Raw genomic sequence first — 21404 nt, 5'->3', positions numbered from 1 at the left:
CTAATACCTGTTAAAATTTGTATTTACGACATTTAAGACTTAAAATTTAGATAATTAGATTTTAAACAGAAACCATGGAGGCGCACAAAAGTTGACAAATAAATGTTCAGGACAGTATTTATTTTCCAGTTTCATCACACGTCATGAATTACAGACATTAACGGCCTCTACAGCAAGTTAACTGCAAATAAGATTATCAGTAGTTTTTCAGAAATGTGAAATTTATGTCCTTAAATATAACTGACATTAACAGATAAGCAAATTTGTCACTTAACATTCAGAAAGGACTAGATGGTGCTGGTAGTAGAAAAAGGAATGGCTGTTCTGACTTTGACGTAAAACGTGAAGTGCCTATACTTTGGAAAACTAGTGAATGTTCTCTCATATGGTCCTGTGGGTTTTGTGTGGGTCGGTTCTGGAGGTTAGTTGCACGCTGAGGATCATCAGGCCTGCCCTGCCCAATATTGGGTTTACAGACAGGCCATCACTCGTCCAGACACACCACCACCAATACCCTCGAGTCCATGTGAGAGATTGGGAGTCAAACACATAGGTGACAGAAGTACTACAGGTACGTAGGCAGGTCCTTCTCCACAACCTGAAAACATAAATTAAGTAAACATTTTACTATGACAGAGACATTGAATGGGCAATGGCAGAAATATTATTAAAAGCACAGCAGGTGCCACTTACACTGGGATCATCTGTTGGACCATATCTCTTCACTACTTGTCCCTCTCTATTAATCAGAAACTGTTGAGGGATAGGACATCAAAATATTAGCACAACATGCATTTCTCATGCAGCGAGGGTAAGGTAAAAAATTTACAGAAGATGCTTCTCTAAAAAGAAGAGATCCAAATATATCAGCAAATTACCTTAGTGAAGTTCCATTTGATGTTACTGTGGAAAGAGGAAAACAACTGATTACAACACAATCGCATAGCTGTTTTGCCTTTCATGTGGCACAAAGTGTGCACTCAGCTCCAATTCAAGTTGGTTACAATAGTGATGGTGCTAATTATATAGAATTCATATTTTCACCAAAACACGAGCTCACAATCCGCTGTTGTCATAAAACAACCATGGCAGCATAATCTCTTCAGTGCAGTTAAGAAGCATTTCACAACCTCTTCCAAAGAGGTTTGAAACAAAGAAGGTAGTGGGTGCAATAACAGAAACTGAACAGGATGTACAGGACACATAGTGTTCAGGAACCAACATGGGTCCCATTCTTGTTATTTTGGCTACAATACACACTGGTTAAGATTATATTTTAATGAACAAATTAATAGCTGAAACATAGCGGACATGGCGACAGTCCTCACACACTGACATTACATTAAATTAGGCAATAAAACAGAAGTGTCTCTGTAAGTATAAATAAAACCCAGTTTGTAATCGTTACCCTTTAACTATAAAGGGTAACCTCAGTATTTCCTATACTGAGGATAACATGAATATAAACCCACAACTCACACCTTTTTTAAAAAAGCAGATTCTACAGATTCAAGCTCTCACACATAATTGTGCATTACATTAAGGGTGTATATTGCCAAAGAAATAGCTTCTGATATATAATGCTGATTAGTAATCATTATGTGCTGAAAACAAAACTCAATCATGATAAAGTGCACAGGGTCTAAAGAGTTATTCTAGTTATGGGGAAAAAAATAATTTTTCAGTGTTAAATTCATGTTCTGTTAACGGCTCTTTTTGTGTGTGCAATGTCATTAAACTTTTTGCTGCAGTAATAGAAAAACAGGGCAGTAACTTACTTTCCAAATGTTCCCTTTCCTTTAGGCTGTGCCTTCATCCACTTCCACAGAGGGTGAGCATTGTCTCCATTCACCTCAATCTTACTGAAGAGATCAAACTCAGCATTGTAACCTTTGGCAAACTCTTTAATCTCTGCTTCAGTGCCTGGCTCCTGTATCATACCAAAAAAAAAAAAAAAACAAGAAAGAAAACATAGGGTTTGCAACTTTACACCATATGAATTAATATATTCAGTAATGTATCTAAAATATTAATCCAGCTTACTAATTTTTAAATTACTTCTATCCTGCCAGATCATTTTATTCCAAAATAAAAGTGGATTAGCAGAAAAGTTTCATATGAACAGCCAGTAAATTCAACAGTTCAAGAGTGAAGTGTTGTATTAATAGCAAAAACGACAATATTTGAGTGAAGAAAATAAAACAAAGCGTTACCTGTCCTCCAAACTGGTTGCATGGGAAGCCCAGGATGCGTAAACCCTTCTCAGCATAGGAGGCGTGCATTCCCGCTAGCTGAGTGTAGTTTACCCTGGTCTTTCCTCATTTAGAGGCTACATTTACAATGATACACACATACCCTCTGGAAAGGGAAAACAGAACAAACAAAAACAAAAATATATTTGTGAATTCTAGGAAAGAAATATTCCAGTCTGCACTGCTGTTATTTCAAACTTTATGCAGGTGATTGATTCCTAAGCCTTTATTTGAGCATTGGGATACATGCTATTTTACCTGTATTTCTCAAGAGACACCTCATTGCCATCAATATCCTTGGCAGAGAACTCGTATATTGACTTGGCGCTCTGCCAGTCTCCCACCTGCGCACACTGCAATGAGGGGAAGAACGGAAATTGTATGGGCAAGTGTGACTGAATAAGACAGCTAAAAGGTAGAAGTTCGTCAGGGCTAAAGTCCACAAAAGCAAACCAAAGGGCACAAGAAATCCAAAGCCTAAGAACTGCACAAGATGAGTGAAAAGGAAACTAACCTCTGCTCTTAATAGTCAGTGCACTTTGGCCTACTTGTGTCATAATTCCTTAGTGTCCTTAATGTCCTTAGGTTGAAACTCATAATAAGTCACCTGCATGCTTGTCTGTCTTACTCAAAAGTAGTGAAGACAGCACACTACAAACCAAAAGCCCCAAATAACTGATAAGGTGAACGTTTAATCGCTGGCAAAATGCCGTTTTTAGGCATGGCGTCAGAACAAGGAAATAAAAAGAAGAGACATAAACTGTGGAGCTTCTCCAGATTCAATATCAATTTACAACACACCATCACAGTGGATTATTATCGGCTTTGATGGAGTCCGCTGTCGAAGGGACAGATACAGGAAATCTTTCCTGCCACATGCCATCACACTGTACAATAACAGCTAAACTCTGGTCATAACATACACACTTTATATGTTTTACACACTCGGTTCACTGCACCTTACATTCTACTTTATTTTGCACAACATTACACTGTTTATTTGTTGTATATACAGTTTATTATATTGCTATTTTTAACATATTTTGTATAGCTTATTGTGTGTATTGCTGCTGCTGCACTATAATTTCCCAGCCTGGGATCAATAAAGTACGTCTGTCTGTCTATCTATTATCCCATCTCGGGATATCAACGCTAAGGTTCCAGTACAGCTAATAAAACCAGTCAGGCTTTCATAACAGACAAACAGATAGATTTGGGTTAAATCTGCGTGACTGGATCTAGCCTGAAGGGTAAACCTTTGCTTAAAATTTGTACTTGAACGTTTAAAAGTCAAAATGACGCCTACGGCTTTACACTAAGCTAGCGTTGGTTGCTGTAACAACATCGGACCCATTTGTCGGTTACACTGCTTTTAAAAATAGACATCCTAAATCTGGTCTAACTACATATTATTCAGCACGCGGGTAGCACCCGTCACGTAAATGTTTACGCCATGCCACACATTAAGAGACAGACAGACACTAACATGTTCAATGTACTCACCATACTTCTTAACGGTCCTCTGCTCCCGATCAAACCTAACAACACCGTCAGTCTCCGAAGCCGCATGGCGGCAACGCTGACGACATTTGTCACGTGATCGGTTGCCACCGCCCACTGAGGGACTGTGTCGCAGCAACGCGGCAGCCTTTTTGCCGCTCCATGGTGCATAGTCTGTAGAGACAGGAGAGCTATACACAGGCAGTAATGTCTTCTCCACAACTAATAAACTAATAAATTAGTGTCTAAAACGGTATTTAGTTTGCAGTTTCATCACAACATAAACCACGAGTTACATACACCTCTGACACTTAAACAACTTGTCATTTTGCATTCAGAAAGGATTAGATGGTATTTGTATTAGAGAAAGAAACTGTGTTCTAACTTTGAAGTAAAATGTGAACATATGGTCTATACATAGGGTGAGTTCTTGAGATCAGAATTGCCCTCCCCAATGCTGGGTTTACAGACAGGGTGTCACTGGTCCAGACACACACCAATAGCCAAAGTCCATGGGAGGGTTTCAAACAAACTCCAGAAACAGGAGACAGTAGTATTAAAGATAGGTAGACAGGTTCATCTCCACAGCTTTCAAAGAGAAAAGGGAGAATTTTTTCTAATGACAGAGATGGCAGGTTGGGAGTGGCCCTGTTGTGGCCCTGTTGTGGGCCACACCCAGCTAACTCAAAAAAGCAAGAAACTGTAGTATACAGCATACATGCCTACAGTACATACATGTCATGTTGTGCACAGAAATATTATTAAAAGCATGATGAGTGCCACTTACACTGGTTCCACAAACCTTATCACACATTACACTATGATGCCTCAGAAACGGGATCTAACACTAATTATTATTATTATTATTATCATTATTATTATTATTATCATTACTATTATTATTATTAACGATGTACTGAAAATCAAAACATGATGATATAATGCATGGGATCTAATTGGTTATTCCAATCAACAGGAACAAAAATCATCTTTCAGTGTTAAATTTATTAATACTAAGATTTGAATGAAACAAAAGAAGGGCAATAACTCACTTTCCCGCGGTCTTCATCCACTTCTACAGAGGGTGAGGGAGTTAGTGGTTGGGTAGATGTTCCTCCATTCACCTCAATCTTACTGCCCACTACTAACCCTTTGGAGGCTTCCTTCATTTTTGTAATAGTTTTGAGTGTAAGGTGTGTGCTCACTCACTCACTCTGGAGGGACCGTGTTACAGGATCTCTCGGGATATATAACATTTGACTTCTTGCCTAGACATGTTTGTGTAATGGGACAGAATCAGCTGCCATGGACACAGTGGAAAGCCACAGAAATCAGGCATATACACAGTCACATTTGCACGCTGTATTGATTGATTTGTCACAAATCAAGTTGCCTATCAGGTGCCACCACTTTAGGCTAAAGGCCCTCAGCTCTGCAGGTTGAGATGGACGGATGACTATAACACTACAGTGAATGTGTTTACCTTCTCTTTATAGCAGAAATTCATAGTAAAAGCACTACCTGATTTTATAAACCTGTGAGGGTTGAAAGAATTCTACTTTTGTTCTTGTATTAATCTCGTTTCTTTCAGCATACCTTGTTTTCTTTTTTGGTACTCAGTTTATTGTCTCCCCATTTGTCTATACTTTGAAAATAGGACTGTTGACAAACTCTACAATGGTATTATAGTTTCACTGCACTGTGAATCTGCCTTTTCCCAGTTACTCTGCCATATATGAATCAAAATGAAATGGTATTGAAGCACATATTTCAGGATCAACTGGAGATCGATCATTCCAGCTGTACTTTTATTCTTCTTGCAACAGGGGGCACTATCTAGCTGTAGGAGAGATTGCTGTGCAGAGCTCATGACATTCATATCTTCTGATGCAACATGAAACTTATGTTGAGGAAAAAGGACAAGACTGAGATTTGAGAAAGATGCAATTAAAGATTTTGTGATGACCAAAGGCAGTTTTGTTGATGCAATTTCAGATCCTCTTACAAGTTCATTCAAAGCAGTAGCATTTTATCTTTTCATTGCTCTTAAATTAGGTCAAGGACTTAGTCCTCTTTACATCCTTGTTCTGGGACATTGCTTGCCTTCAGTGGTCTGACGTCAGACATAATTAGAGTTCCCATGAAAAAGCATTTTGCTTCGTTAATTGGATCTATTCCCTGCTGATACTGGATAGTGGAGGGGGACATAACACACAAAGGAACCACTTAAACATGTAAATCAACAATTTATCGGTTGGAGAGGAAAGTTAATAGTTTATTTATTTATTTATTTCTCATTTATTAGTGGTTTTATTTTTGCATTACTATTTTGTGTTAAAGAAAGTGTAAGTGTCCAGAGGGGTAAATAACAGAGAAAGTCAAATTTCATTTCAAGGGAAGCTTAAATTTATCCAAAAAATTATTTTCATTTCCTTCTGAACTCAAAGCTGATGGATTATTTACAGCATTCTAATTTATTTATTGAATATGACATATCAGATTTTGTCATGAATCCAGCTATTTGTTTCTGGCCTTTTTGGATCAAACAGAATCAGTCAGAAAACATATTAAGATATCCACACGCTCTAATAAAGAATGCTATTTAGCAGCTACTGTTTAGCCTTTGTAAGCTGAATCACACTTTCATGTCAGGTCCCTTTCTGAAATTGTGTCATAGTGCTTTTATTTTGTTATAGCTGGTGTCATAACAAACTACAAGTCTGGTGAAATGTCAGCATGACATCTCATCTGTCTCTGTTACATAAAAAGCACATGAGTCAAGCTACAAGCCTGCTTGTGGAGTCAAGATGCATTTCTAATCAGTTTACGTGACTTAATGTGCAAAGATATGAAGATATGGGCTAATACGTTTTTCATGTCTTGCGATCCCACAATCAGTTACCAAACTGATTTGCCATCCTGCACTGCACTGTCTGGATCATGAGGGCAAATGAATGCCTGGAATAATTAAAAGGATGCTACCTGTGAACTCGCTGTTAGTGGAAGCAGTGGGTTGTCTCCTTTCTCGCACACTCGCATACAAACTGGCATGCACAGTGAGGGTGTTTTGCTGATGTGGAGGTCATATCTGTGGAGGGAGAGGATTTTAATTAGATTTTGACAGAACACAGAATGTGCCACAGGTTTCCACCTGCAACATCAGTTCAAAGACCCTAATTAAGAACCTCACATAAAGCCAATTAAAAGTCATTTCAGAGGGTTTCTACTGTAAAAGAGATCAGTACAATCAGTTTAGATCCTGTGTGTGTGTGTATGAGCATGTGGAGGAGTAGGAGTAGGGGGTAGATGCTGTAATTAGTTGCTGCTCTGCCTGTACTGTCAGTCTGTGTATATGAAATAATGCAGTAGGTTTGCGCTGTGCATGTGTTTTTGCTACTTGTGTGGAAAAAACTTGCTGTACTTCTTGCACTGAAATAAACCTCATGAACAGTGCAGAACAACTGTTCACTCATTAATAATATCTTGTTAAACTGAGAACATGTATGTAAAATGCATTTGTTACACATACACACACACACAAATGCAAGCATCCACAAATGCAGCTTTAATTAAAATGATGAGGATAATAAGGTCACGAGATGACATTTCAGATGGCTGCATGACACTCATGTCGTCCTAAGAAGTGTGCAATGGGTTTGAGATAATTTGAAAACCTAATGAAAAAGGTTTATTTTTTTTTTACCGGTTGCTCACTGGTTGTAGTTTAATGAACTGCTCTTATCTGAGGTAGAAGCGGGCAGCAGGCCAATAGCTGTCACAGGTCAAATATTCAAGCATCCTGGAAAAGCTGGATGGAACTAAACAAAATTTGAACACACACAAAATGAGAAGACACCACAATTTTCTCAGTGCTGGCTAAATAAGCCAACAAGCCAACACAGTCATGTAAAAAATTTAAGATTGAGAGGATACGTGATTTTATTTCATCCAAATGCAGCTGGTATAGTGCATGGTAAATATGAAAGCTTACATACAGGACGTGACTACCTCCAATCTATATTACTGAAAAATAACTGCTTGTATATCCTATGGTAATGAATGCTGGCCTTTTCATAATGGTAGAAAGCAGCTTTATTCTTTCTCTATTTTTTTTCGCATCAAACAGTTATTCGTGGTCATACACCAGAGGGCTAGTTAACTCTGTCCAAATGATGAGAAATTGTATTTGTAAAAAAGCAGCCTTTAATGAATAGAAAGAGACAGAAAACACAGAAAAACAAACATGTTTCATATTAAAAGAAAAAAAAACTGTTGCCTAGAAACAACCTCTGCTGAACCTGACTCCCCCAACCACCACCACCCCACCACAACAAACACACATACAGAGCTATGCGCACCATGGGAGATAAGATCAGATGCTTCAAGAAAAGTTAGGGTTATTTCTTACTGTTCCTAAGCAACAAGTTAGCTGTTTTCTTGCTTTCTCTATATCTCTGTCGGCTCCGCTGGAGATTAATAGTCACAGACAGAAATTAATTCGGCCACAAAACTTCAGCTGCTTCACAGAAGTTTGCTTTTTTATTTCAAAGCAGAGTTAAAATTGGCATCACCCAGGCTGGACCACTGACTGATTTCATCATAAATATACTATGTGACTTATTCTACATTCTGCCGATTATATTGGAGTGGGACATCATTCGAAGTGCTGATTATTTGTATACAGAGTACGTCAAGTAAAATGATTTTAGTTAATAGTTTCTGTTTTAACTGTAGAGTTGTTGAAAGTGATTTAGAGTCAACATCGTAGTACATATATGTATATATAGCTAATATTCATGCATCACAATATTCAATACTTTTAACACACTGTCAACTCATAGATATATGTTTTACCTGCAGTGATGGCCAAAAGATGGACTGTGTCAGGAGCCCATGTGCTTGCTATCATATCCCATTGCCTTAAGACGCATATGGATGGTCTTGTGATTAATGTCCAGGTCTACCTACACCATATTCTTGAATGTTTTAGAATGTGTAACAACAAGAGCGTAATGGAAACAGATGGCAACCCATATTTGCATTGGCAAAGAGTCTTTTACATTTAACCCTCACACTCTGAGGGGCTTGGTTGGCAAGGCAACAGATTCTGCAGACTGTTTCCCATGACTGCATCTCAATAGTCCAGATCAGCCTCCTTATCCCTTCATCTTCCTTGAGTGAACACAAGTTTAAAGCTTCAGTGTTATGTTGACAGGTAATTGACAGCCCTCTCACTAGGTCTTACATCCATATCTCTCAAATCCAACCCCAAGATAAATTTAATACCTACAGTTTTAGCCACCAATGCCTGACCTGCTTGTAACCCTCTGAGCCTTAAACAAATCATATGCATTGGGGATGGGGACCAAGTTAGAAGCCTTGGCCAGCCTTCCAAGTCTTATGTTCCTACACCTCTCAAACATTATATTTAAAAAGATTTTGTTTTATAAGCCCTTATTTGAAACATGAGATATCAAGCGTCCCTTAACACAAGAAATGCTCAAATGTTACATACTGAATTGTCGCTCTGCTGATTTTCAATTTTGCTGAATGATTATGTGTTTCCTTTCTGAACAACTAATTCTAAAAACCTACTGGATTGCCTGAAAAATGCAGGGTCATATATCTGAAGGTTAGCTTTATCAAGGTCAGGAATAAAATAAAATATAAAATGTTCTACAGATTCACTTGGTTGTGATGGCAGATTTTTGGGAAAAACAAAAGTCAGTACAGAACCTCATAATCTGTGCTACATGGCAGAATAGTGATAAAAAATAAAAGACACTCAGCAACAGCATGCCTGGAGTTGGTTCAAAGACAGTAAAAAACTCTTTAAGTGTCAGGCAAATGATTTTGTGATCTGCTGAAACAAGGACTGAAGTCTTCAGCTGTAACAGAAAGTGCTAAAGTCTGTCTGGAGGAAAACAGGCACAACTCATTGACCATTTAACATAATCCTGAGGAGCTGGCGTTAAGCAGCAGGGACTGGGAAACTTGAAAAAGAGGTTAAAGTATAAAATGGAAATACATGTGAAAAAAATATTTAGCATAAACTGGTTCAGAGTGCCAAACCTTTGACTGAGATATGCTGAAAAGATGATTCCACAGAGAAATGTATCATTAGTACAGTACAGTTGTCCTGAGCAGGGAAATTAGCAAAAGAGACCTGGCTGTAACAATGTTTATTTCTCTTGTAAAGTTAGACATTCTTATGGGTATTGACTTGTATTTGAAGCCAACCCCAAGTGGTCATTCAAGGAATTATTTTTGCACTTCTGTGTTGGCTTCATTTTTTATCCCCGAGGGTTGTTGGTTGAACAAAACACAAGGAACTGACTGCAACCCAATCAGAAAGTATGTCCAGATTTTTCTTTAAATATCCTGTTCTTTTTTATTGTAGTGTAAATATCCCCATATTTTTACTTTGTGTATTTTTAGTAGGCTTATCTGCACCTTTATTTTGCTATCCTTGTGCTGCTGTGACAATGTGAATTTCCTCACTGCGGGACTAATAAAGGCCTATCTTATCTTATCTTACACAACATGTCAGTTATGAAAAACCTTCAGAGTTATTGGGAGGCAGATTACTGAACTTTTGAAAGAGCCAAGTTAGCTGTTTCCCCCTACTTCCACTCTTCATGAAGAGCTAAGCCAATCACCTCATGGCTCTGTAGCTCCATGATTAGTGCACACGGACATAAAGGTGCCATCAGTTCTCTCATCTCACTGTCAGCAAGGGCTTGAATATGCTGATTTTCCAAAATGTCAGACTATTTCTTTGAATCCTATCAGGACACGGACTTGAAAACACAGTATCAGTTTGAGAAATTGGAGACAAAAGATTGTGTGGGGACAAAGGAGGTATGAAGGATAGAAGAAAACCACCAATTACCAGATGTATTTGCGAAAACTCGAAGCAAAAATGTGCAAAGTGATGATTTTTCAAATTGTTAGTCCATTTGTAAATATTTTTGAATAAATGATCTTTGGGGATGATCTTAATTAATTTGAGGAAAAATCTGTGAGAAGTAGAAAATTCAAGTGCTGGAGTACTTCTGGAGGCAATCTACTTGTACCTGAGCGACAGGCATGGCATTTCTGGAGAGAGTAGCCTGACAAACAACATTTCAACGATGTCCATAGCTTGCTATTATCTGTAATGCAGTGGAACAGATGCATTTGACAGCACAGTAAAATGTCAAATGTGTGCCTTTTTAAGATTTTACAAAGCATTTTGCTTTCTGCATGTTTTTCCTTTTTTTGCGATCCTGATGAGGTTTTTAACTCAGTCTGAAGCTGGCAGTAACTGCTCCGCTAGAGAACAAGCCTAATGAGCTGGGTTTGATTCTCATTATTAACTTCGGCAAAGCTGAAGCCAGGCTGATAATTTCTGGATTGCACCTGACTGTCAGATCAGTGCACTGACTCAATGACTCACATTCGCAAAATGACATCAGTATAGCAGAACAAGCTGCAGCAGAACAGCAGCTTGTTATAGAAAATTGACTCGAAGGAACAGAGGCTGCATCTATTTCCCAAAAGTCAACGAATGGATGAATAGCTACTCAACAAAGGTTTTGTAGTTGGACAAGATACAATATTAACACGTTTGAAAAGGGAAATGTGTCACACCAAACAATTGTGAAAATGTTTCACTTGGACATGCACTTGTTAGGATTCATGTCATTTTAGATTATTAAGATGCATGATGTGCTGCTGGCTTTCACAGCGCCACACCTCTACTCTAGATGCTCTTTCAAAAAGGTGGATCAGTGTATCAGCAATATCACAAAAGGAAGTGTAGAACTACGTTCACCTGCTGCCTCAGAAGATTGACCACAGCAGCAGTCTTTAAAAGAGGCCTTTCTCTTTAATGTCTATTGTTTTTTTCTTCTCTTATTATTGCCCCTTGTATTTTTATCTCATCTTCTCCTCCCTCCCCCTTCCCACTTTCTCTCTTTGCTATCCACATCCTGCTGTGTTTTCTGTCTTTCCATCAGACAAATCAGATGATTTCTCTCTATAATGGTTCCTCCTCATCTGCACAAGTCGCATGAACAACGCATGAACAAGTGTAAAAGCACATGCACAAATAAATGCTTAATTAGTTCTTTGTGCAGGGAATTGTCACCAGACCCCTGATGTGTGTGTTTGTGATTCATCAGTTTATATCACCCTGTGAGAATGAACACTGATTTCTTCTTCTGTGTCCTTCTCTTTAATGCATTTAGGAAACATGGACATTTTATAAGTAGTCTATAACACATATGAATTAAGCAATACTTATCTTTTTTCTGTTACTTGCTTCCTCTGAGCCTGCAGACAAACATAACATAAGAATTAATTAATACATTAGATTTATAAAATAGCTGAAGAATACAGCACAATGGCACAGAAGATATCTTACTTCTAACTTAACTAACCTCCTTTTGTTCTTAAAGAGTTTGGATATATGAGCAGATACTGACACACTGGGATAGTGTTGGGAAATAATCTCTGTAAATTCCACCTCTACTCATCCCCTTTGCAATTTTCAAAGACCTTTCTAGATATCCATTCAGGAATTAACTTGGTAAATATCAAAATGACTCCAGAGGCCTTTACCAAACACAACCACACATGCCTTTATCATGTCAATGTTCTTCAAGCTCCTTTATGTAGAAACAATTAAATCTTACAGAACAGAATAGTTTGTCCACATAGTGCACTACAGTGGTGAATATTGCATTAATAAAAAGAATTTGGCCTTTTATTTATTTTTTTAGTACTTCTGAGTTGCTCTTATAGAGTACTTGAGCTGAGATGTCTTTCATTCTTGACTCTTTTATCAGCTCACACACACTATACCTCTACTCGAGGCAGTTCTCCTTTACAGCTTTGCAGCTGTAGCGTCATTGTCAGCACGAATCATCACAAAGTCTCCATTACAATCCTAATTACACAATGTTTCTGTTGTCCTCAAACCTTTAACGTGATTTAATTTCAAAGTTGTTTCTGAGACTGACCTGAACTGCTGAGGATGGACGCGTACCACCACAAGACGTGAGTAATTACACACTCCTGTGGCAAAGGAGCATAATCAAGCACGTGAAATACAAACAGGCCTTCTGCCGTACTGTCAGACTTAAAAATGTCAAATACATTTGAATTCTACACTCCTCTTCTCTTTGTGTAAGTGTCCACAATTGACACTATATAAAAGACTAGAATGGACAGATGGAGCTCTTTGACAGGTGGAGATGTCAGGTTTGAACAGACACAGCAGATCTTCCTCCCTTTTCCCCCCTCACTTTCAATTCAGCAGGCTATCTATGGCCATGGCATTTCCTTGTTGCTTTAGCAACAGCAAAAGAAGGTCTCTCCCACCCTTCTCCTGGTGGGTTAAATATCCCTATATTTCCTCCTTTTATTACGCTCTATATGCATGAAGGCATGTGTGAAAAACAGTATGTACGATATAAACATATGTATTTGATCATGTATCTTTTTGTGATCATGCAGAAGCAGCTATGTGGGCGGCTGTCAGCGTTTAAGTCCATCCTTTATTGGCTCAGAACACTGATCATTTGTATCACAACTAGAATGATACAGTAACAGGTCCTTTGAATCACACTCTTGAGTTTCCAAGCTTGTGAGTTCATTATAATTTTAAAGAATCTGTAGAAAGTCAAACAGTCTCTGGGTTTTCTAGAGGTAATTTACTTTGGCACAACATCACTTCAAACAATCCATTAAAATCATACCATAACAATGGCTTTATAATGACACCCAAGGTTTCTGGCACCTGTTTCTTGTTAGCTGGAGACTGGTAAGTCTCCAACTCTAGTTTGTGGGAGTGTTAACAATATAAATAGACCTGGGCCATGTGGTGAAAAGTGTGGCCTGTTATTGTCTCACCACCTTAGGCCCTCCTCCATTTCTAACACTCTCAACACTAGGCTGCCATTGTGAGCACCTTTGGGTGGGCCCTGAAAGATAACGGGCATAGACAGCAGCGAGGACACTGAACTTTTATACGACTTAACAAGATGGCAGGGGCCAGGCTGATCACATTTACCAAGTGCGTAGGCTTGTTTTTAAGTTACAAACAATGGTTCTGAAATGGTGATTCATGTAAAACAAAGAACAAATTTAATATGAATGAGTCAGTGCATACAACGAGCTGGAGAGCCAGAAATGCTATCTAACAATCAAAGCCAGACAGCTGGTTAGGATATTTGTCAAGTATGTGTGGGTTATTCTTTACATTAATGTTCTCCAAAGCTTTTCACCTCTGTTGACGCTTCAAGCTTGTCTTCTCATAAGACAGGTGTCACATTTCTCACGGTTGCATCATCCTGTAACAAGACGACCGCACTGTGTTTTGACATGACAAGTTGAGGGAGATAGTTCACAGCGCTTTTCACATCACACCAAACCGTAACTTTCAGTACAATATCTCCCAAAGGTGAGAGGATGAAATAATGACCGAACTTCAACACCTGACCAAGCCCACATACTGCATGTCAAGTTCTCCTTTCTCACTGGTGCATAACATGTTATACAGTTAATAGTGATTCTTTTAGGAATGTTTTTTTTTTTTTTTTTTTTGAAACACTGGGTTGTCACAGACAGAGGTTTGGGTTTCATATTTTAATTGTGATCATTGACTTTATCTGCTGTATCTAGTTTGCTAATTGAGCAAACTTGATCTGCTTGCTAATTTGACACTTAAATTCACTAACAACTGGTATAAACATTCTCACTGGCACTCACACTCATACTACGGGCCTATCAGAGGTGTGTACATATATTGTGAATGCTGCCTGTGTCCAAGTTCCTCTTAGAAAAAGTCTCTTCTTTCTTTGGAGCATCACCCCCATCACACAGATCACAGGTCCAAAAGCACCTGCAAAAGGCAGTCAGTGCTAAACTTCAGACAGTCCAACATATTAAATCATGTCCGGTCTCTTGCTTTCCTCTACTGTCACATCAGTTCACTAGGCACTAGTACATTAGGCAATAATGATTAACGATAGTACAACATGGCCATAAACACACATGCATGCAAACACTCAAAGTGGGTAACACTGATAGGCTACTTATATGAGCTGTGCACATTAGGCCTCTCTTTGCAGGACAGGGACATGAGGAGGTATGAAGCAGATTAACACTTAACAATGCAGATAAATGTACTGATTAATCTATTTCTTACAAGCAGTGGTGCAAGGTAACTAAGTGCTTTTACTCAAGTATTAAGTAAACCCACTTTACTGGAAGATTTCCATTTTATTCTTCTTAATTCTGCTTCATTACATGTCAGTGGGAAATATTGTACGTTTTTGTTCCACTGCATGTGGTAGCCCAGTGTATGAGGAAAGTTTACTCATTTGCATTTTTATGTAAACAGCAGTTGATTGTGGTGTAAAGTAAAAGATTTGAACACCTCTTCCACTGCTGATGAAAAGACACCGCCCTCCAAAAGCTTTATATGCTCTTACTAGAACCACGTGCACACCTCTTCAACATGCGGGGACAGTCTGACAGATTTGACGTCAAATGCCTTGTTATGGCTGTCAAACTATTTTTAGACAATCAATATTTTGTTAAGTGAATGGACAATTAGCATTTCAACATAGCAGAGCACAGAGAGCATTAGCTGTCATTCTGTGCAAATTATCTGTCATTCAACAAAATGTTCCAATTCACCTCATCACCTCATCATTGTCTTTTCTAACATTTTTAATCTTTGTTTTTTATGTGAACCCTGTAAATAATCATTCAAGTCACTGTGTGTGCATGTGATTACAACATGTTTTTATGTAAAATATGTGATACATTTGAATTTGAAATGCAACTCTGAATATAAATATAAGCATGACATTACACTGTCACCTTATCAGAACAACATTCATGGTCCTGGCTCTTTTCTGTACCAAAACCATTTTTTATCTTTGTCTCCAGCCCTGAGGTTACAATTTACCTGTCCCTACGTTTGCACCTTAAAATAAAGACCAGCAATCATTCACATTTTTCATCATGAAGGGGCCCAATGAGTCACCTACATGTTGCTCTTATGAAAGGCTGATGAAAGCATTGTTCAGGATTTACTGAGTCAAAAGAGAGACTACATAAAGGAGCCTAAAGGGTCCTCGTTTCATTTAATTTTTCCTATTAACAGAGTAGCTCACTCCCACTTCTTCTTTCTTCTCTACTTGGGCTCTATGTTGACACTGAGAAACCAATTCAGGGACAGCAGGATGTTTTTTTTTTCTGCTGCAGCGAAAGAATTAAAAATAGTATATGTACCCAACAAAATATTTTCCTGAGCAAAATAACAGCAACAAAACCTTGCAGATCCACAAGCAAACTGCCACCATGTCTTGTTCGATGGCAGGGCAACATCAGAGGCATTTGGAATAATGCTATCTGACAGAACCACCTTTTTTTTTGTATCTTTGACATCCTAACTAAACTCTGTGTGATGATGAACTTCTTTACTTTCACTTTATCTTCCTACTCAACAGATATCATATCTCTTTGTTATTTGGGGGAGATGTTAGGACCAGAGGAAGACAGAAGAGAACAGACATGGTTCAATAGTTTCTTCAAGTATTGACATCTGTTGATTGTGGAACCAATCAAGCTTCTCTTGTCCCTTAGCTAGTCACTGTCTGCCATGATTCATTCATCGATTTATTTGTTTGGTGATGAACCCAGGCTGTTGTGTTTATCTTCTTGTCAGAAATATACAGTGTACCATTTGGTTGTCCCTTCTTTTCTCCCTGTCTGTTGGAGAGACACTGTTCATTGCCAGCATATTGTGTAAGGATTCATCATGCTGCCGTTGTTGACAGATTTGACTGTCACACACTTGTCAAAATGCCAAGCAGTCACAAGACATGGAGAAAACACACTTGCAAGACTCGCAAGTATAAATGCAGGCAGACATCTAAAGTAGCCAAGTTTTGTCTTGACTGTCAAATACAATGTCTTGATGGGAGAAGCAGCACAAATCAAATAAAAATCATTTTTGACATTTAAAACGTACATTAAAAGATAGCTGAGTGACAGCACAAGAAACACAGAAGAAACTCATTTAAAAGATACATTGTTTTTTGTGTAATAAGTGACTTGGCTTGACTGCATACTTTTTAAAAAAAATCTGTTTTAATAATAGTTTACAACAAAGTAAATTGTTATTTATGTTTGTGTTATATGTTGGCTCATTACACATGTGACACATCTGTAACACCTGCTAAATGCTGGCCTGTAAGTTTAATACAGACTGAATGTTGTCATGTGCAATTGATGATTAAGTTATTACACACAGCAATGTGCATTCTGTTTTGTTGCTTTTGAATTTAAAACATGACAAACCACAACATAAGAACATCATTAGTTGTTTTAATATTGTTTTTTTATGTGATCGATGAAATATTATCAAACACACTGCACATGACTGAAATTCAGTATATGGCGTAATGATGAGCCCCATGTGAGTGATCTCATATGAGCTATACCGCATTGTATATAGTATATATTTGTGACAGTAACTGATTGCTTGATGTCTTTTTGTGCTTATGGACCAAATTGTTTGAAAAGGTTAAAAAAAAAACACTGAATAAGATCCATATGTGATTAAAAAGTGAAAGCTGTAAATGTTGCATAATGATCATCAGTTTGAATCCTCACGTGAATGATTAAGGTCTTTTAATTAATGCAAAAGTTTATTTGAGCAACCCCCACAGACCACAAAAAAAAAAAAAAAAAAAATCTGGAAAATTAAAGAAACAATTCACCCAAAAATGAAAATTGAGTCACCCTATGTGAAGATTCTTTGTCCACAGAACATTTCTGAGCTTGACAGAAAACAGCATTTCTGCATTCTTCTTAGCAATTGTAAAAGGTAGGAACTTTTTAGAAAATAGAATCCAAGTTTCCTGAAGCCCTAAGGTGCCAAACAGAGTTGAAAAGATGTTAGTGACACCCTTTTTAAAAGCCTATAGCCTAAATCTTCAGCTGCTAGCCAAAAAATGTGCACCACTTCTGAAGTAGTTGTATAAGCATGAATGCATGTACATACATACATACATACATGCAGTTTGCTGATTACTATTGTAACCCCTGATTCTAAGAGTATACGTGTAGCTCTCTATAACACCACTTGAGCTCTCACTGTTGGCTGTAATGCAAGCTTAGGCTTGAGGGATGCACAGATGATCTCATTAAGTGGTACATGTTCGTGGATCTCAGTTTGTGCATTCACCTCAGTCAGGGCAATCCCTATCCCTTCATTGATAGCAGCTGCTACCTTGTCAAGCTGTCTAGCACGGAGCCCACACTGTCACTGATGGCAGCCCCTTAATAAATAATAATCTAATGTTTGGAAAAAGGAAAAAGTGATTTCAGACAGAAGCAGACGCACGGGTCTATTGATCATCAACTGGCAGCATGCCACAGCTTCTCATCTTCCCATCAGCTTCTCCCAGAATATTAATTAACTCAGAATATGCATCTAACATTCCTCACCAGTGAAAGAGGCCAAGTCCAACAGCTAGCTTGCCAAATCTGGCAATGAGCCAAAACATTCTTCCAGTGGACAAAACCTGATAAAATGCCCTTTAAGGTGCTCTTCCAGTGGACAGGGCTGCTGGAAAGATAGAGCTTTTTTGTCTCTGCCCACTGGCCCACTGGCTGTATAGGCTACCTTACATGGGAGAAAATTAGTCGGCCTACATGTGCCTCTGAGTGGCAAAGTAGTTAATAGTTATAGTTATAGGTGGCATCACAGTGTGTTATTATTACAGAGGTGTAGTAGTTACAACATTGAAGTCACTTAGTCAGGCTTTGTAACTGTTTAACCATAAACTCTTTCCAGTCACTGGTGCCCCACTGCAAAATCTGGTGCCCTTTTTTATTTTATTTGGCCCTCAGACAGCCTGAGTCTGCTCCTGAGCACAGGCGTGTAGTTGCCGGACTTTGGTCAGAGCATTTAAAAGCTTTTTCAAAACTAATTTCAACCTGTTTATCTGCTGCTCATGTGGTTTTGGCATTAACATAATTTTCTCACATAATTTCAGCTTTATATTTCTGCTTTGTCATTTTCAGTGACGGTCTCCAGACACGTCAGGTTGTCAAATTGCACTGAATGTTTCATAATTTGCTCTTCAGGCAAGTTTTCTCCTGTTCTCTCTGCATTTTACGAGCAACAAGCAATTTCATTTAAATTAAGAGAATAAGCTGTTGGAGAAGCTGTGGCTTCAGAGGACTTTTTAATGATTTCGACTGAACTGAGAACATCTGCTTCGTGCGTTGGCTGTGCTGTGTGTTCAGACCAACACATAAAAGCAAATGACTTACTGCTTTTCATGTTTATTTTTGTTGTTTTCGATCCCTTCTCGTGTAGCTTATTCCTCCCAACTGTTTTACAGATGGTACAGGTCCATTCTTCACTTTGTACATAACTCCATCTTGTACTGTCTTCACCCCCTCTCCATCTGGCTCTTCTTTTTCTGTTTGCTGTTTTCACTTGTGCAACATACAATCATGGCTTCTGGTCTTTATATGTAGCAGTCGTCAAACAAATTTATCATCGCAACTCTGCAGACCAACCCCGAGCAACACAGAATCCGCTCTCTCGTTAGCTGTGTGTGCTTGGTAGTTTGTTTACCTTTGTGCTCAGCATCCCCCCAACCAGACGGGTCGGTTGTCTTTGCGCCATGAAGAGGATATCAGCGCAGCAGCAGAATACGCCTTGTGCCAACCAGCAGTGCGTATTCTCTGCTCACTGAGACGCTACAAGGTTTCCAGTCTACATCCTCCACATGTGCAGCATCAAGTGATATCACCTTAACTGAAGCAGAAAATAAAGAATGTAGCTATGCATCTACCAGGCTCAGTCTAGTAACTACGCTGTAACACAACTGCAGTAAAACAAAGTTTTTATGGTTATATTGTTAGAATTTTATTGTAGACATCCATAGTCCTAAATATCCATAGTCCTAAATAAATAAACTCATAGTTTAAGCAAAGTTCATTTCTTCTTCAGTATGGATATGTTCAGTGTAAAATGATATTCATCAGGATATTCTTAATTTCGACATGTCCTGAGTACTGCACTACAGCAAATTATTGGATTCTTTCCAAACTCAACAGAAGGATCATCGACTCAACTCACTACCATCCTCTCATCTCAGCTTTAGTGGAAGCCATGACTCACACAAAAGGCCTTTGACTCTATTCTTTATTATCTAATCTGCTCTTAATTTATGACAATATTATTTACAATATAGAATAAATAAAATGAGCTTTACTCTTTAAAAGAAACATTTCCTGGTTTTCCTTCACTGATAAGGAAGATGAGGAGATAAAGGAAAAAGAGATCGGTAAAAGAGTTAATACAAACCACTGACACTGACAGACCCAACGGAGACAATTCAGAAATGAAACGGCTCACTGAAGAATTATTTCCTGTATCTGTATCACAGGGGTCTCGCCACTGTCTCATCCCTTTGTGGGACTAGCAGCAGGTCCTCAGTCTATTCACTCTAGTGGGAGAAGTAAATATGAGCACAGATTTTTAGACCCACAAATCAGGCAAAAATGAACTTTATTTGAGATCTGTTTCTGCCTCAGCAACACCCTCTTGTGAGATCCAGAGCTCTGTCGTGAGCATATTAAGCTTGCAGATAAAAACAAGTGGAAAAATTAGAAGCAGACATGAAACTTTTGACTGTATCCCGTGTTGTATCATTTTAACACAGCGCGATAGCTCTCAGTAGTGTTAGCGTTATAAATGGCCAGCGGAGACACTTAGGGCACTGAAACCTTACCATTATATACCATCAGCGCATATGTAGATTAAATGTGTACATATACCAATCTACATATGTAGATAGTATATTGTATATATAAAAATAATCAAGATTACGTTTGATTTTAAACAGATCTGAATTTAGAGGAGAAGATATGAAAGCTGTGGTCTTAATAACTGAAGTGAATTTTTGCATGTTAGTTGGATAACTACCAGCTATTCTGGGCTAAGTCAAACATGTAGTGTATTTATGTAGTTCATAAAAATATGGAATAAAAATGTTCTGAAATACCTGACAGGAGCAAAATAATGTAGCGGCAATAATCCCTGTGACATTTCATTTGACATTTATTTTAAGTTTTCTGTATTGTTTCTCAGAGAAGAATTACACTAATACCAGGTATGGAAGTAATGAGGACGGAAATCAATAGGTTCTTTGACTCCTATTATAGTACATCTGGCATACACTGTACAAAAAAAATGAGCTAAAGTGAACAGACAGGGCTGCTATTTTCTCCGGGATGCAGGATACATTTTTGCCAATAAGGCACACGATAATGACAGCCAAAGAACATCCATTGGTGAATGCACCCTAATGAAGGCAATGTCACCGAAATGCGTAGACATCTCTGCCTATTGTACCTGTGTCCTCTTCACAGACTATCTGTGCTCTAATCTAATAATCTAATAATAATAATATAATATACAATACCTTGACTTCATAAATCAGTCACATGGTGAGTTCCTGGATTTCTGATTATTCATCGCGATTTTCATATTTCGGCCAGTAATGTCAGAGGATGAAGGTCATTCTAAAACAGCATACTGAGATTGAAAAGCAACAAATAAAATGTCCC

The 21404-nt window shown here is 38.3% G+C and overlaps 1 protein-coding gene across 1 annotated transcript; it reads right to left on the bottom strand.

The window, feature by feature from the left end:
• Positions 1 to 99: 99 nt before the first annotated feature.
• Positions 100 to 3905, bottom strand: LOC124069722 (phospholipid hydroperoxide glutathione peroxidase-like). The gene is made up of 7 exons (XM_046409120.1): positions 3756 to 3905; positions 2511 to 2605; positions 2214 to 2358; positions 1779 to 1930; positions 879 to 903; positions 694 to 753; positions 100 to 598 (listed from the first exon to the last, which is right to left on the bottom strand). The coding sequence occupies exons 1-7, from the start codon at positions 3819 to 3821 to the stop codon at positions 566 to 568; spliced, it is 576 nt and encodes a 191-aa protein (XP_046265076.1). The 5' UTR covers positions 3822 to 3905; the 3' UTR covers positions 100 to 565.
• Positions 3906 to 21404: the final 17499 nt, after the last annotated feature.

Source organism: Scatophagus argus, chromosome 13 (assembly GCF_020382885.2).
Source record: "Scatophagus argus isolate fScaArg1 chromosome 13, fScaArg1.pri, whole genome shotgun sequence".
NCBI lineage: Eukaryota > Metazoa > Chordata > Actinopteri > Scatophagidae > Scatophagus > Scatophagus argus.
Note: the sequence above shows the minus strand (reverse complement) of the source record. Positions and strands in the feature narration are given on the sequence as shown.